Source organism: Acanthaster planci, linkage group LG08 (genome assembly GCF_054643075.1).
Source record: "Acanthaster planci isolate LZ-2023a linkage group LG08, COTS_SCS, whole genome shotgun sequence".
Taxonomy (NCBI): domain Eukaryota; kingdom Metazoa; phylum Echinodermata; class Asteroidea; order Valvatida; family Acanthasteridae; genus Acanthaster; species Acanthaster planci.
In genome coordinates, this window is record NC_141784.1 from 21,022,760 (window position 1) to 21,040,228 (window position 17,469).

The 17,469-nt window shown below is 43.0% G+C and overlaps 1 protein-coding gene across 1 annotated transcript in view; it reads left to right on the top strand.

Moving 5' to 3' along the window:
• LOC110975627 (SMAD family member 6-like) overlaps window positions 1-14,377 on the top strand; it is a 29,315-nt gene extending 14,938 nt beyond the window's left edge. Inside the window, exon 4 of the mRNA XM_022228244.2 lies at window positions 13,501-14,377. Coding sequence (XP_022083936.1) covers window positions 13,501-14,039 — 539 coding nt within the window. The 3' untranslated portion in view covers window positions 14,040-14,377. The remainder of the gene's footprint in view (window positions 1-13,500) is intronic.
• The last annotated feature ends 3,092 nt before the right edge of the window (window positions 14,378-17,469 follow it).

The following is a 17,469-nucleotide window of genomic DNA, read 5'->3' on the forward strand; positions in this document are numbered from 1 at the left end:
CCACTATCCGGCCGACACCCCCTCCGCCCCCCCATTATTAGGAGCAAACATTTTGAATATAAATTCTTTGGTGGGAGTGGACTGGCCAAGGGCACTTACGAGTTTTGTTCTCTCACAGTAGCCAATTTTCCGTTGCTAAGAAGGCCCGTTGTGTTGGCTGATAATGGTTCCCCGTCTTCATAGTTCATGCTTTCAGATGAGCAGTTGGTGTCACTTGAGGGAAACATTTAGCATTTGGGCTGTCGTTGTTTGTGGCTGCAGATGGTGAGAGCTGATTAATAGCCCAGATCACATTATGGAAACTATAATGTTCCATAGCAACTAACAAGTAAGAAGGGGTTCAAAGGTCAGACAAAACTAACAGATTTATTATTTTTCAAGGATGAGTTTTGTTGGGCCTATGTGTGACATGTTTTGATGCACTGGGCTGCAACATTTTGTGTACCATGAATTAATCTTCAATGTCTTACCGTAGTTGGGAATAATTAGCCCAGAAAGTGTTCCAATAGGAGTTAGAACAGTTGCGATGAGAAGACAAGAGCTCTTTTGTGACAACTCTATTTTGTTTCACTGGAGAGATTTTCATTTGAAAGAACCTCCCGACGTGTTCTCATTCCAAAATAAACTTAGTATCTGTCAACTGGTAATAAAAGTTCCCCATTGACTCTTGAGGGACATGGCTTTCCCTGTTAAGGAAATATACAATCTCTAAATATGTCACAGCGGTGCAGGTTAATTTAAACAGCGTAATCATTTTCTTGTGATTTTCAGACGGAGAAAAGGCTCTCTCTCAAGACAAAATGTACACACACGCTTGTGTGTGCTGTAGTTAAAGCACCAAGCGTGATGCAGAGTTTGGAGTAAAATTTGTTTTGTTTGGCGAGCCCCATCCAATCAGTCGGAGAGCTGTGGTGGGATGAAGCTTTTACACGAGCTCAGCAGCTCTCATGGCTGCTGCCATGCTGGGGCTCACGGACTGGGTTGATTAATGTAGCAGTGCAGGGTTGACATAGCACTTGCCATCAGATAGTGTTGATGTTAGATCCCTGCCCTGGCTGCTCGCCTGGGTGGCCTTTCTCCAAACAGAAAGGTCAAAGGTTATCCACAGACGCCATCACAGGGGCTGGGGCACCGCAGGGACGGTGCCTGCAGCCCTCCCGGTTGCTGTGACAGACCTCTCTCAACTTCAAAGTCACTGTTTATCTCCGACTGTCATTGGAATGTCAATTTTTTTTCAGCTCCATCTTTTTTTTCAAAATGTGGGTAATGATTTGTTTTTTATCTCTTGTCATTCCATCAACTCTAGGGAGATAATGCCACAGGAAAACTGCTTATTTGAGAGTCAGGTGAAGCATTTAATAAATACATTTTTCAGTGACTAGTTCGTCAGGTTGTGAGCGGAAACACACGGAAGTACAATAAAATATCCATTCTTTGCATGCATGCACTTCACTACAAGTTAGAAAAGTTTGTATCTCGTCAACAGTGCAAGGGTCAGTGACAATGTCAAATTTATTCAAAAAGGAAGCTCATCAATAAGATATGTTTTGAAGGTTCCGATATCTGGCTTATCTAATTAATATTTGTATCAAAGGTGCCGAAACATTTGCCGCTTCAACTCGACTCTTGTGGGGCATGTTTAGTAGGTAAACATTTTGTACATTGGAGATCCCACGAGCACTGTGCACAGTTAATCAAATCATTCAGCCCAAGGTTATGCGCAGGTTCTGAGTAAGGCCGTGTAATTGTCTGTCCCTTTTCACTAAGGCTTTTTAACAATTTTGCCACAACACTAAAAAACCTCACCTGGCCAACAATCCAAGCAAGAAAGAAGAGAGACAAAAAGGAAGAATGAAACACAGTCTTTAATTTTCCCTTCAAGACTACCTTTCACATTTGTCCTGTGCACAAGAACCTCTATACTTCTCCACTGTGTTTCCTCCAGTGGCGGCCCGCCTCTTATTAGATTATCCGTAGTTTGACTCAAGGTGCTGTTAGTGAAGTGCTGCAGTGAGGTTGGCAGTGAGGTGTCAGTGACCTCCGTTGCTGAGGGTTGATGGGTCGCACCTGGACGTATATCTAGTTAAGGTGGTGGTTAACTACATTACAGTTCCGGGATGCATGTCTGGTTGGTGCCTGATACTTACATTCATATTTAATATCTTGCTAACATTAAGGGCCGTCCGCTAATGGCCTGTCGTGGGCAGGCGCACAGCATGTAGTCGATACGCTCATCTGTATCTTAATGTGGCGAGATATGTTTGCCTTTGTTGTAGTTCATATTACACTTTGAGTTATGGACGATCTCATGTATGTAGGATTTGAACATGTGAATTATTTCCTCCTCTGCACCTGAGGAAAAAAAATTATGCATAAGTAGCTGCAGCTACATGCAGAGAAATATTGAAACTGAAAATGTTAACGTTTCCATGAAACTGTAAAAAGAGGATTGAAAGACATCGGTGGGACCTGAGATATTCATCACGTTCAGTGAGTCTCACTCAATGTCAAACACTTTTCCTGGATTTGATACCATTGATGGCTTAGTGTGCACATTTATACACTTGATTCATTGTTTATGTACATTTCTGACTTGTAGGCATATATCATATAATCAAGCACAAAATTACTATAAAGCACAAAATTGTTTACCTAAATATATTGTGGACCCTTTCTGGAAGGATTTGGTCCATTGTTGAAAGTCGGGTGAAATTCAGTGTCCAAAACTCAATCAAAAATGGGATGCTTCTTTGAATACAAGAAAGGCATTAGCTGGACTGGAAATCAGGAATTCAAAATGTATCAAAATGTCAGAGAGGGAACGGATTCAAAGGAATTATTACAAATTGGGGTTCGAAGGAGGCATTAAATGTCTACGTGCTGATGTAAATCTTTCCCGTTATCAGGCAGTGTTTCCCCAGTAATGTGCAGTACGTCGGCAGACGCGAACATGGAGTGGATTGACGCATTAGAAGGTGATGCTGAGACAGGGAGTGCCTGAGCATGTCTTGAGCATGATGTGAAAGAAGTAACGGTTCCCTCAGGCATCCAGTGACTGTCGCCAGGGAGAATCAGCCAGGGGTCAGGGAGATAGGAAGGGGGGGGGTTGGTTCAGCCAGGGAGAGAGATAAAGGTACATTGCTGGGATTGTGTCCATACTGCGGAATGAAGTACGCACAGTGTGGATTCTTATATTGTAGTGGCCATTTCTGAAAGGTTTATGTCAGTCTGTTGCGTTGTCATTTCTTTTGCTTTGTCAGTGATCTGAGTACAGATTTGCAGGACGTAAATATTCAGACAGGAATGACATCAGCTGGGGCTTTTTGGTTGTATGGTTTGAGCTTTGATGGCCTTGTTATGAAAACTGAACCAAATGTAAAAGTCAGGAATTTTGTTGGATGCTGTCACTGAAAAAAGGAAACCAAGCCAAGGGTAGAGGCAAGGCATAGTCTGGTGCCCTTCGCAGCCCATTTGGGGCTGTGGGTTGGGTAGCATACTGGTAGTTGCTAAAGGCTTTGGGCTTGTGACAACATCATGCTAATGAGGGGTAGGAAAGTTGAAGAACACTCGAAAGAACTGCAGAAACCCAGAAGATTCCTTTTCTGATATTGAAAACGTTCTACAGACCATGTGGTGTATGTGTACATGTATGGTAGAAAGTGCTTGTCTGGTCTGGTACCTGACGTTACGTGTAGTAAAAGGGAAGCACTTCTGATATGAACCTTGAATGTGTACCTTTTTAAAAAAGCCTCTAAAAACCAAGAAGCCAAACTTTGATTTGGACTTAAATATTGTTTCAAAACATCTGCTCACTTGTGTAGAATTCAGGAGAGGGAGGTTTGGGTGCGAAAATCTTCAGTGCAGGCCTTTTGACTTGAAACTAAAGGACAAGGTAGATGAAATGGCTCACCAACTATATCTTTGGAACCCCTTAGGATTATACAGGGAAGGGTGTGTGTCTTGAGCAGAAGTTTGTACAGAATGTACTATAGGCATCAAACTATGCCGTCGGTAGCGTCAGCCCAAACTCAAAATGCTGTGGTGAAATATGTGAATAACATTCAAGTTTGATCTCCTGTGTAGAAAGCCCATTCCCCTCAGCAGTCGTGATGTCAAGCAAACATACTGCACATCTACAATCCAGACTCCATCCACCCTCGGGTAATAAATGAGATTTTAGCCCCGGCCACATATTTAAAAGTGCTCAAGTCCTGGCGACGCCACTCCTCCGTAACCAATTTAGGCTGGTGTGGTGCACTGACCTGGTACGCAAGCCTGTGAACTGCATTGAACTTGGGGGCTTGGAAGCACACACCACTGACTGCCAGTCACGATCAGTGTCACCACCCTTCAGAATGTCTTTTCCAAACTGTGGTGGTATGTGTGTGTGTTATTGTGTGAGCGTGTGGTGTGCATGGGTGTCCTTGTGGCAAGATAAAACTAGGTGGAAAACAGTTTATTAGTGTGCCCACTGTCCAGCCCCCCCTCCCCGTCTCTGAAGGCTAGCTAGTTAACAGTTAACACGGGAAATGAGACGAAAGAAGCTCTAATCAGATTGCTTTGCCAAGGAAGTGTGGATTTTCGCACGGCTGTGTTTGTCCGTGACGCTGGAAATTTCCTGACCCATTTTTGTGGTGGAATCACTAGTACTCCAAACTTCAAGTAGGGTATCTGGCAAAAAATCACTGGGGTTACATAAACCAGTGCAACAATTGTCACATTTGCTAGGTTCACTGATCAGGATTTTATTTCATTTCATTTATTCATTTAAATTTGCAGGTAAAAGTTGCAAACACACACGTACAGAAGATGGCAACCAAAATAGTTGAGCAGCAATAAAATAATAATGTCTAATTGCTAAGTTGATGGAGTTCCTTTATGTGGTCATTTCCTTTAATTAAAGTGATATCTGATCACTTGTGCCGTATTTTAAATAATTATGTTCAAGCACTGATGCTGTTATCTGTCTCGTAAGATTTGAAGCTTGGTACTTGAATTTTTTATTTCCCCGTAATATTGATTTCAGTAATGCATAGCCAATTATTTCAAGTTCCCCCAATTAGAAAATGTAAGAACATTGTAAGTCTGAGGCCGTGTCCAAAACGGGCTTACAGAACTACGGCTAGGTCTATTTTCTGCGCATCTCCACACATTTCCAATAGAGCGAGGACCTAGACCTAGCTCTAGGCAAGAGATTCAGATGCGGCCTGAGTCTACATGGAGACTTTGAGTCGAAGGAATCAATCCAATCAACTGTGTAACTTGCAATATGAATTACACTTAATAACCCCATTTGATCGAAATTGAAGTCTTTAGTAGTCCCATTGGAGGGGAAATTTAATTGGAAGTCCTCGTCCAATCTTAATTGTACCCAAAGAAGGGTACAGTAGCAAGTGGAAAGAGTTCTGTATGGTGTTTTAAAACGTGGACGCACTCCCTACAGCCCTGCAGCCGAGAAATTTTTGCAGAGGAGTGACGCAGCTGTTGGCTGCACCTTTGGAGTAGAATATTTTGAGACGGGAGCAACACTTCGATACTGCATGGAGGTAGAATCACATGGATACTGTAAGCCATGCCTGCCCCCACAAACCTTGGAGAATGTCATGGTGGAATAATTTCAGTAGTGTCACCCCTTTGCACAGTTGTTTTCACTTCCAAAAGATTTTTTTTCTTGGTTTTCAGCCATCTAATTTGATCATTGCAAATGGGTGATGGAATGGCGAGGTAGGAAAAAAATACGGCAGAGATCAAAAGCAGGGAAGGGAGCATGATACACAGCACGCACCCAGCGTCTCCCATTCAGACATCTCTGAGAAAAATATGCACCTCGTGCTTCATGATATTCAGGGTGTACCCAAGACTCCCTTACTGTTAGGCCGCGGCTGGGCACAGCTGATACACCAATAGTCTACCTTTCTCCCTGCTTCATTCTGCCTGATTGGACACAGTTGGAAACCACCCGACATAGTTGGAGACCGCCCTTGTTCTGGGCACACAGGGGGGCCCCAAAGTAAACAGCCACATTTTTTCTTTTTCAGGTGACTCCACGCTTTACTGCATACGCCCCTGTTTGTCCAGTGGTGGTATTCACTGCAAAAAGGACTCTATAGAAAGAACATAATTCTTAATTTCCCTCCCCTCTCTTCCCCTTTCCTTCTCTTGGTGGCAATCCGAGAAGGACCTCACTCCTGAAAAGAAAAAAAGACAGAAAAAAAAAACACCATTTGGCCAGGACTTTTTTTCCCCACCCAGCGTGGGGGTCCCCTTTTTGCATGAGTGTCGGGAACAGCTCATTACACTTTGTAAGGAGGTTTTGTTTGGCCCTGAGAGAGCAAAGAATGCCTGGGGAGTAAGTTGAGCCTGCAACTCTGGGTGCCTTGGCTCTTCTGAGCCTACACATAACGTCCCCCATTCTGATCCTGGCTTTAATCAGATAGCTTTTCTTGTGAGCATAAGCATCCTGGGTAAATTGCTGGCACCCTGTTGGCTGGCTTTAAGTGGAGAATGCCAGAGCATAAGTTGCAGGTCCATATCGGAGCCATGCCCGACCCATGCTGTCCACTGTCACCAGCCAAACCTGCCACTGTCTTAATAGATCCTTCTCACAATCAGGCAGGGGCATTCCTTTGGAATTTTGGAAGATCCCTTCCCCCTAAATTGTGTTTCTGTCTAGGTTTATCCACCCTGTCTTTACTTATCAGCGCCCCTTGGAACAGAAAATGGTGGGATGGTGATCCACAGTACCAAGGTGTATTGTGTTTCTGATATTAATGAGGCCCCTCCTCTTGAAATTACTGCCACTGGGATAAAAGGAGAGGTGGCACTCCTGTAGACATCAAATGGGATTGTGATTTATTATCAGTGGCAAGGTAAGGGTGTGGGTGCTAGCCAGGGCCCATTAGCTGATGGCTGCGGCCTTACAGTAGGTGGGAGGAGGTAGATGGTAGAAATTGTGAAAAAATCCCATCTTGACTGCATCTGATAACAAAACCCAGGGTACCAGCCACAATGCCTGGTGTTGCTTGTATGCCTAACTGGTGACCAGTCGAAGCCTAGCACCATTTCTCGTCCCCCTTTCCTCTCAAATACGTTTCCACCAGGACAAGTGTCTGACTGTCCAGTACAGGGTCCTAATTTTGGTCTGGAATTTTTGAAAACTGACCTTCCCAGAGAGTCCTTTTTGCCCAGCTGCTCCTGGTCCTGTTTGTTATTTCTAAGCCTGTGAGCACAGTTAGCGTTCATAAATCCTGGCCAGAAGGTCAGTCGTCAAACTTGCACTGTTCCCTTCAAGAGACTTCAAAGAAAAGTCATTCAAGTGGCAGAAAATTAGAATGTTACTGGCCAATTTAATCTTCGATTAAGGGTTTAAAGTGTTTATTTTTGTCTTCATAATTTAAGAAATGATCATTATTTTTTCAAAAATAGGAGATTTACATGCAGCAATAGAAAAGGCCACAAATCTGTCAGAGTGACTATACACCTTGCTTGGTGAGCTTGTTTCAAAAAATCTCCAGCAATCCTGCGTGCTGTTAAAATCCTGTATTACAGTCAGATTTTCAGTGGCTCTCCCCATGGGAATAAAAAGGAAATAATTTAACGCAAGACTTGCCCCGATTGGATGTTTAGAGGAAGTTTAGATAGCAATCTTGCCGTTTATCAGTCCACACTACGAATATCTAACAAAAGAAACACAGTGCACTATAACAATGAGCATCCATTGTTATTACACCGTACTTCTTTTGTTAGATGTTCATATTGGCCAACTGTAACCCTGTAGAAGTATTCAGAAGGTCAGAGTTTGTTAAACCTGACATATCTGTTTAGGTCGTTATCATCTGTCGTCATCATTATCATAAATGCAAAAAGCAAATAAGAGAAAATGTGGATTCAGTAGTACAGACACAGATATCCGAGCCCTCCAAAAATCCATGAAGACAGCTAAGCCCTAGAGTTGCAAGTTGCTGAGAAACCTCATGAGTATCCATGTAAATCAATGAGTCCTCAACTCCACCCCCTCCCATAATACTCAGCTTGCCCTTCCCAATGTAAACTTCAACAGAACTCACCTTACAATTCATTTTGTGATGTCTGCTCACTTGTGGTGGAGTAAACCCTTGGGAATTCTTTAGAAACTGTGCTTTTGATTATTTCATCTTGATTTTGAACCTTCAAAATGATTTATTCACTGTGAAATAGCCCAAATGGTGAATTACTAAACAGCTGATCAACAAGAAGTACATGATTATTTTGAAAACGACATAAAGACTAATCCCGGCCTTGAGAGTACTGTATTTATTTCAATTTTAAAACTTGCTGTTTTGCATGATCATTGCCAAAATGTTTGTGGTAGAGAATTTTGCAGGTAGGCACACCACTCTCTAATATTGATTAAAACAGGTGCTTTGTTCAGATTTGTTTTAACCTTCTTGAATATGTTGTTCATGATAATTAAGTCTGTGTATACTACAAACGACTTAAAATGAAATCCATCGAAGTGCATGACATTAAAATAGACGGTATAATTACCCATGGAATAATGTGGGGATTTTTTGTGGGAATAATGCAGGTAGGTTAGGTACACACAACTGTGTAATGAAATTCTGAAATGAAAGCTCTCTCGGATCTGTTTTGACAATAAATAAAATACATGTTCCCTGTTCAAATACATTGTGTAGTCGGAAGTGAATCTCATAAATTTTGTAATTTTGTACCAGTGAAATGTATGTTCTCAGCTCATGATCTAAGCCACGAAGGGAACAAAGGTCCAAAATTGGCCCCAAACATTATGCCACACATTCACAGCTTTAGAAACCACTATGTCACCATTTGATTCAAACTTAAAGGGAAAGAATAGATGTGCCTGTCCCTTGTCTTTGACAGAGAGGTCATTATTTTGTCAGTGAGACCAGAATACCTGCATGGCATTAGCATATTTTTTAAAAACAATTATTCCACTAACAGGGCACTAGATATAACTTTTGAACAGTGCCATGGAACACCACCCTTTCCCCCATTTGACCGCTTTTCTAAATGGCCCCTCCAATCTCATGATTATTAAATACATCCAGTCTATTAATTTTCCATTTAATGCAAGTTGGATGGAAGTCTGCCCACTGCTGACCCTTAGCGTTCGTATGATCTATTATCATGATTTCAATATCTAGGGTTGTCGCTAGGTAGCTATTGAGAGGCAGCCACACTGCTAGTGTTGTATCAATATTAACTGACTATGCTGTTTATGTTTTGAAGTTTTTTTTCCGTCCTGAAGGTTTTTTTCCCTCCAATCTTTCCACCTCGCTGGAATGAGAGACACAGAGATCAGACCACTCAGGAGTTTATTAATATTTTGGGCACTGATAATTTTGATATCATGTTTCTATAAAATATGGATATTGTACATGTATATCATGGTGGGGTTTTTGTTGTGTTTTGTTATGTTTTGTTTTTTTTCCCTGAAGTTTACTTAGTCTGTCAGAGCATTCCAAAGGGCCAGATCACAACTTACGGTACATTTATGACAAAGAAATGCTTTCATTTGGTCTTTTAACCTGTCAAAATAAATCTTGGAAAAAATGTTTCTGGAAGTTTTTTCCCCCAGATTCTGTCTATTTTGACTTTCTGATTTGGTATTACAAAAACATAATGACCTCAAGGGTCAAGGATCAGATTTCTCAGTTTTGTTGTCAACTTGTTAGAGTTTTCTCTTTCACATTGGAGGTTCTGCAGAAATGAATACAATAACCCATTATCACGATTATGCATGCTCTGGAGAAGTCCATTACAACCAAATTCCTCTTCGTCCGTCTACACAGAACCCTTGTTGAATCTGATCGGGATGGGACAATACCACCGTGGCCCTTTATTCCCTTTCAAAATGGAAGCGGAAAAGAAAAAAAAACGTCACCTACCTGAGAAAAAAGAAAGGGGGGGGAGCCAGTGTTTGGGCCTTTCAGTCAAAAGACCAAGTTTATCTTTTTACGAGGCATAATTGTGAGTGGAGGTTGTGACTTAAGGAATAAAAGCCCTCCAGTTATATATCCTTACCGTCGGTCTGAACATAACAAGCAGCCCCAGCGCTGACAATACCTTGTTTTCACAGTGCCATGGGTATATCAAAACACTGGCGTTTGGGTCCCTGTTGTGTGTAGTACTAGGAGCCTAGAGGTCCCCAGCTTTCAAAGACCAAGGGTAAATTGGCTACTTTCTGTTCACAGACTGGGGGGGGGGAACTTTCTCTTTCTTTCATCTTTGGTTCCCCCAGAACACTGAAAAGCTTGCCACCGCTAACCACAAAATCCTCCTGTGAACATGCATAACACACATGCTGGTCCCAAGCCATAAAGTCAACATGGGACATAGGCTAAACTGTGATGTTTTCCCAGATGGGCAAATCCATTCTGGCAGTATTAAATTCTTATTTACATATTTATGAATGAGATTTTTTTTTCCTTGAGAGGGGGCTTTTTCCTGACAGTGAATTTCAACTTAGACGTTTGTGATTATGTGCTTGTATTTCTGCCAAGTTTGACAAGGAATATGGACACACTATCTGTCTTAATAAAAATGGGTCCACATAAAATGTTGATCACATCCTCGTGATTGGAGGTCGTCGTACCGTTCACAGTCATGGAATTGTATGTCACAGTACTTTCCAAGAGTGTGCTAAACCGTACCCGGCATCGTGGCCTTATTGCCTACCCAGAAGTTAACAAATTTCCATTGGCAGTATTGAATACTGTGTGAATACAATGCAATGAATGCATACACATGCACACCAAAATGGCCGCCTCTGGCCTTAGTTTGCCTTTCTCATTCAATCCTGGCTCCAAAAAAAGGAAGGGGGGGTAAGAAAGAAAAGAAAACAGCCGGCTGCGAGTATCTCATTAATTCCTTAACCGTTCAACCATGTGCTGTTAGCCTGTACCAGCCATCCTGCAATCCCTGACCACGACATAAAAACCAGCTTGTTCACCCCAGCATCCTGCCAGTCGCTGGCCAACTAACCTTGGCCGGCAGACAACCAGTCTCCACTGGACCATATTAAGCTCATAGGAGGTCAGAAAGCCTGCTGCTGTAACTGGGGCTGGCGATCCCCAGAGACCCAACCTCACAACAGCTGCTGAGGACTTCCTCCTCCTGGCTGCTCAGCCTTGGAGACGGAACAGAGCCTAGGCAGTTCTCAAGGCAGCAGTGTTTCCTCTCCCCCCCCATCCCTTCTGAAACATTACTGACTTTCTCCCCCTGTGTTCACAGCACACACTTATGCAGATTCTGATTGCATAACATATACCATTTTTTCTTCAGCTGGTGGTTTTGGCAGGGGTTTGAGATGTCAGTTTTAGATCCTTTCTCTTGTATTTATCCCCCACCCACCAGTGATCTGGGTCCTGTCTGTTTTGTAATGTGAAGGCATCATGTCGAAGTCCTGAGTTACTGGTGTTGTTACCAGGTGCGGATGGATGCTCAGTGCTGCAGGTTCTGAGACTAATGTTGAATATACTCCCACAGATGTGTAACATCTTCATTTATATCAGACAAATGACTCCACTGACATCTCTACCGAGGCAAAATGAAATGTAATAGTAGGTGGTATCACGATTTTGCCCGGAACAGACCCCAAAAGCACAGTGCTGACAAATTTGATACAAAATAACCCCAGTATCTTTTCCAGAGCTTAACCCAAAATTTACAAGGCTTTGGGCATTTTCTAAAACATGAAGGAAAAAAATACAAGAGTAAAGCAGACCGCAAAACTACCCTTTTAAACCAGATATATGTAAATGAAGTAATCCCCCATATCATAAAGGCTTGGTGGAGAGTACTAATACATACAAACCATCCCTGGCTCGTTTAAGAGGAAAAGCAAGACCCTTTTGAAGACTGCATGTACACAAGCCTTGATGATTGAGTGGAAAGGGGAGAAGGCACAAGGGGAAAAAAAGAGACTGGTGATTTATGTTCACTGTCACTAGATATCTGCAGATAGAACAGGGGCCCTAGACAGGGTTTTTTGGCTGTACTTGTTTTATGCCCTGCTGGCCAGATAAATTTTTGTATATAACTTGCTGTTGTATTTGTTATGGTATACTTGACAAGGCATGCCTGTAGAAACTGGGTCATCTAAATATGTACTTTGGGTCCCGTGTCAAGATCTTGGCAGGGAGGTTGTGAGATGGCAATGTTGGAAATTTTCACCGTTGTCATTTTTGAATTTTTTCACTTACAAATTTGTTACTTTTTTTACATGGGTTCCTAATGGGTGCTGAAAGTTGTTTATGTTGTATTTGATTATTTAGTCTATCCAGACCAATGAAATTAGAAACCTCAACCAAGTGTTTGTGTTGTTAATGGAATTTTTGTAATGGGTACATGGTTTTAATGGAATGACATAGAATAGACTGCAGTTCATGGCCAACATGTAATGGGTTTCTCTACTGTCGAGAGAGCATGTATGCAGCCCATATTACGTTTTATTAGGAGTATTCAATTACACCTGATAACAAGGAACATGATATGCTTTCCAAGTCGAGAATTCAAATGTGGCCAGAAATTTACTCTGTGTCCTTGTGTCTCAGACTCTTTTTGCGTTCCTAGCCGGTATTTTGTTCCTTGTCCTCTCTCTGGCAATCCTTGGGTAGAGCCAGGGGTCTGCCCCTGCTCACTTGCAGTCAACATCGTGCAGTGATTAATAGCCCTTTCAGCCTTAGCAAAGTCTGGCCTGGAATTGAAATGCTGGCTATTTTTCATTTTGCTTCATAACTGTCTCTACTGCTTTGGTCGGTCCCACGCTTTTTAAGATTGAAGGCTGCTTGCTGTCTCGCCTTGTTCGTCTCTGCAGTAATTTTACAGAAGGCCGGAGAGATTTTTTTATTTTTTTTTTTTACCATGTCAGGGGTCTGGTGCCCCCTTCATGCAAGAAAAATTAGAGACAGGTGGAAAGAGCATTTGTTTTGGTCAGTGGCATTCCTGTGCTATTCATGTGGTGTAGAAAAAACTTGGGGGTTGGGAAAGGAGATGCTAGAATGGAAATAAGAATGGAGGTTGTTGCTGTCAATATTGCAGAGTGTCTGTAGGAGGATTTACAATCAGAAAGTACCTGCATGGTTGATCATGGAGATGCTATCAAAGTTCATGAGAATAGAAATGTTGATGGCAGTTAGCGAAGTACATGTATAAAGGTATTGAGACTAGACAAGGAGGGTTGTTGTTGTTGCTGCTGTTGCTGTTGCTGCTGCTGCTGCTGCTGTTGTTGTTGTTGTTTTCAGAGAAAACAGTCTTTCAATTAAAAGGGGCATTTATGGCTAGAACGGGTAGCTGAAGGTTTGAGGTTTTGAACTTCCGATAAATTTCAGCCCATCTAGCCCTCAACTCCTCCCTATTCCTTTCCCTTTTTCTTAAACCAGGAAATCACCTGTAAAGTCAATTTTTCCAGTGTCACTGACTTTTTGTGCGACGTTGATTATGTTGTTTGATTTTCCTTTTTGTTTCTCCTTTGCACAGATGCTCAGGACAGTAGAGGGCAGCCTCACTGGTGTCATATAGCATATTGGGAGCACCGGTCACGAGTGGGACGCATGTACACAGTATTCTTGGACTCTGTAAATATCTTCTATGAACTACCTCACGGAGACGGGTTCTGCCTCCGGTCGTTACACCGCGAGGAGCGCTCGGAATCCGTCATCAGAACTCGAAGGAAGGTCGGCTGCGGGCTGACCTTGAGCCGGGAAGTGGACGGCGTGTGGATGTATAACCGTAGCAACTTTGCCTTATTTGTCAACTCCCCTACGCTGGATGCCCTGCCCCCTTCTCGGACGTTGACCGTGCATAAGCTCCTGCCGGGCTTCTCCATCAAGATCTTCGACTTTGCCAAGTCGCAGATGCTGGAGCACGCCAGGCGAGAGCCCGAACCCCCAGATGGACCAGTGGATCCGCACTCCATCCGCATCAGCTTCATCAAAGGATGGGGACCCCGTTACTCTCGGCAGTTCATCACCTCTTGCCCCTGCTGGCTTGAGGTTATCCTGACCAGACCACGTTGACACTGTCCCAATCTGCAGACATTTTATGTACACTTCTAGATCTAATATAATATTTTATATATTATATATATATTATATATTATAATACTGTAAATATGGACTCATTTTTACAATGTAATTTATGGTGCGGTTGTACTCTCCTCTTTGTTATTAACAAACACAGATCGAAAAAAAAACAAATCCCCCTCCATGGAAATCCATGTTAGTTAAGATATACCCCCATTTCTGTACACTTACGGACAGATTTTCTTTTATACACCAGAAATGATTCACATTGCATTTACAGAGATGAGGCAGATGGTTGTTACCAATAAAAACAATTTAATATGCACTCTTGATATGTATGTGTCATCCTTGACTTTTTCCAAATTATGTGAATATGCTGAAGAGCTGTCTCATTGAGCTTAAAATTAGAGGGATGGGCGTGGTTTTCTGGTGCTTTGGCCTCCAATTCATACTTTCATTGAGTTTTGATTGACAGAGTGCGTGGTATTTGATCAAATCATCCAATACTAGCATGCATGGTTATTGTATCTATTCAATGGAGTATTATTGCCATGGTGTGAAACAATAGAATGCTGTGCACATTGAGGATGTGACTTGTGGTATGGATTGTGAAATTGATTGCTTAAGACAGCATGATGACTGGACTTGGGCGGTGTGCACGTTGCTGGGTAGACAGATTAATGGATGCCGAGTTGTATGTGCTGGAAAGCCTGTATTGCTAGGTGTGTACGCCATGATGGGAGCATGTTTGTTGATGTGTGGATCCCAGCGAAGCTGACTGGTGTCATTTACTGGGTTGATGTATAGGAAGGATTGCTTTGACATAAAATGAGCGAAGGTGGTGCAAAGGACACGTTGTGAGCCTCGTGTGGTGGTTGATGGGAGACAAAACGGGAACAAGACGACGATAACCAGGCATGAAGCACGCGTAGATTGGGAGGGGACTTTCTGGAAAAAGGCCTTGGAAATGTTCAGTAAAATTCTAGATATTAAGATCGGTTCGCATGGATGGGAACTCGGTACTGTGAGAACAAAGGGCTGTGCGCAGTGTCATGTGAATCGTATTACCCTATCATTGACCCTGCCCCCTGTGTGAGATGTTAGATCCCACAGATGAATTGTGGCAAAAACTTTAATTATCGCCCCTGAGAAAAAAATGGTAATGGGGCACCGGTTTGTGTACCTATCATCATTCTGAGGGGTAATTTGCGCTCGAAATTAAAAAGATCAGTCAAGCTTCAGCATTTGCAAGCAAACACCGGCAACAAAAACAAGGAAATTCATCATCGGCGGAGACTGAAGAGCGATCCGGACGGTCGACTTGCCCTTCCCGTCAAGCAGCGAGCCACAGCGGAGATGATACTCGCCTTGTTGCCCGTCGTTATTTTCCAGCGGTAAATGAAAACAATGGTAGGCGTAAAAGAAACGGCAAGAAATCAAATAATAAAACATCCCTGGCATTTTTTCTCCCCCCCCCCTCTCTCTCTCTCTCTCTCTCTCTTCCTCTTTATTCTAAGCGGTCCGAGGAATAAAAGCCCAGGCCTGGGTGATTCATGCGTTTTTGCTGGACGCGGCAGCGCGCGGAGCGCGACGTGTAGTCGACCCGGGATCCCAGACTTTCTGGAGCCAACCAGCCCAACCGTGCACTGATTCCGGTGTGGGTTGGCGCATGCACTGATCACTCACGTCGATGGTAGACACTGAAGTGCGCTGGAGTCAGTGTACGAAAAGGGCTTAATCCGCTGTTGACTTGACGTCCAGAGGGAGTGAGTTGACATGACGCAATGTCACCGTGGAAGATTGAGCGTAGCTGGCGGGTAGCGGCCGGCGGCTCTCTGGCCCCGTGTTCCCGGATCACTCGGCTCATGGAAGCGCTTGATAATACGCCAAGATAATGTCATCGTTGCATGGGATTGATCAAATTAATTAGCGATATCTGCCCATTATTTGTTAACTTAGAGATAGCTTTTGAAGGTAGCCGTGGCTCTTTCGAAACTCCTCTTTCGAGTTAAATAAAAAACCTTTCAGTTTTGAATGCGAAAAAATTACTGCGTTTGTGAAGTATGACACTCGAATGCAACAAAGGCGAGTTACAACTCGACGGGAAAAAGTGGTTTGGGACCAGTCTTCTTCCATTTGTTTGCATTATTCTGACAAAGAGACATCACTTTCTCCCAAGGGTGTCGAAAGGGCTGAAATTTTTATCAGGATTGCCCCATCAAATCACCTTTGGAAATACATGTACAAAGGTTAATGTACACCCTACTGGAATATAACTCTTGCCCGTACGCCATGCTGCGCTCTGTCCGCCCAAACATCGTGCCGACGGCACAGTCTTAAAAGAAGCGCCCTCTACCGTTCAGATTCTCCCGTATAAGATACGTACAAGTAATGCACAGATAGGGCTTCAGTTGTCAATCCACATGTACTCTATTAATATGATCAGAATTCGCTCACGGAAGTGGTGAGTTACGAATGTGACGAATTCGGAGCATTGTGGGACATTGTTATATGAACATTTTGCGGCATTTGATAAAATAAACTGAACAAAATTCCTTCACCTTATCGGAGAGACCGCCTTAGTCATAAAAATAGAAAAATTACCATGTGTGTGACCTCTGCAGCTACAGTTGTCTCAAAACCGTCGCTTCAGTACCAGGCGGCAGATCCCGTGTTGAACAAAGATTATCAATATTATTTTACAGTGCCTTACTATAAATATCAGGTGTAATGCGGCCGCTTTGACTGTGGTGTTGCCGGCCTGTCATCGACCCGTTCGGGTCGGCCAGAAAGGACGGGCCACGCACGGCCCCAATACGCGGTATCTTCCTTTGATACCAATTGTGCGGAAAATCGGCCACAGCTGTGCGGAGGCAAGACGGTAGGTTGTCCGTCATTGTTGCTGATCTTCTTGTTATGATTAGTTATCAAAAAATAACATTTCTGGTTGTTTTTATTTGTGTCGGCAAGTATTGATGCCAGCTTGTTCAGACCAGAAAAATAGGAATTTGAGCCGGTGTTCCAATGTTTCGCTGGATCAAGAAAAGGATAGGAATTGAATGTGTGCCAATAGGCCTGTTTTCCATTCTGAAATTCGGAGCTGCTCTAGAAACAGACATTTTTCTGATTAATGTCTGTTCTTGATGACGTCGTCAAAGACAGGACTATTTTACCAAATATGGAAAAAACCTTTGGTGGATTGTTACCAGTCTTTAGAAACTTACACACCATTTCCGTGTGTTTTAGATTAACAATTCTGTGCTTCTGTTCACATGAAAATATCAAGGCCAGCGTCCTGAACACGTGCACAGTACCGGTGTCGTGTTTGAGGGCGACGATTTGTCTATACCCCAGCCAACATTGTGAGCAATGGAACCTGTTTACCTCGGAGTGCACTCTTGCAACCATTTCTCCAGTCACTAGG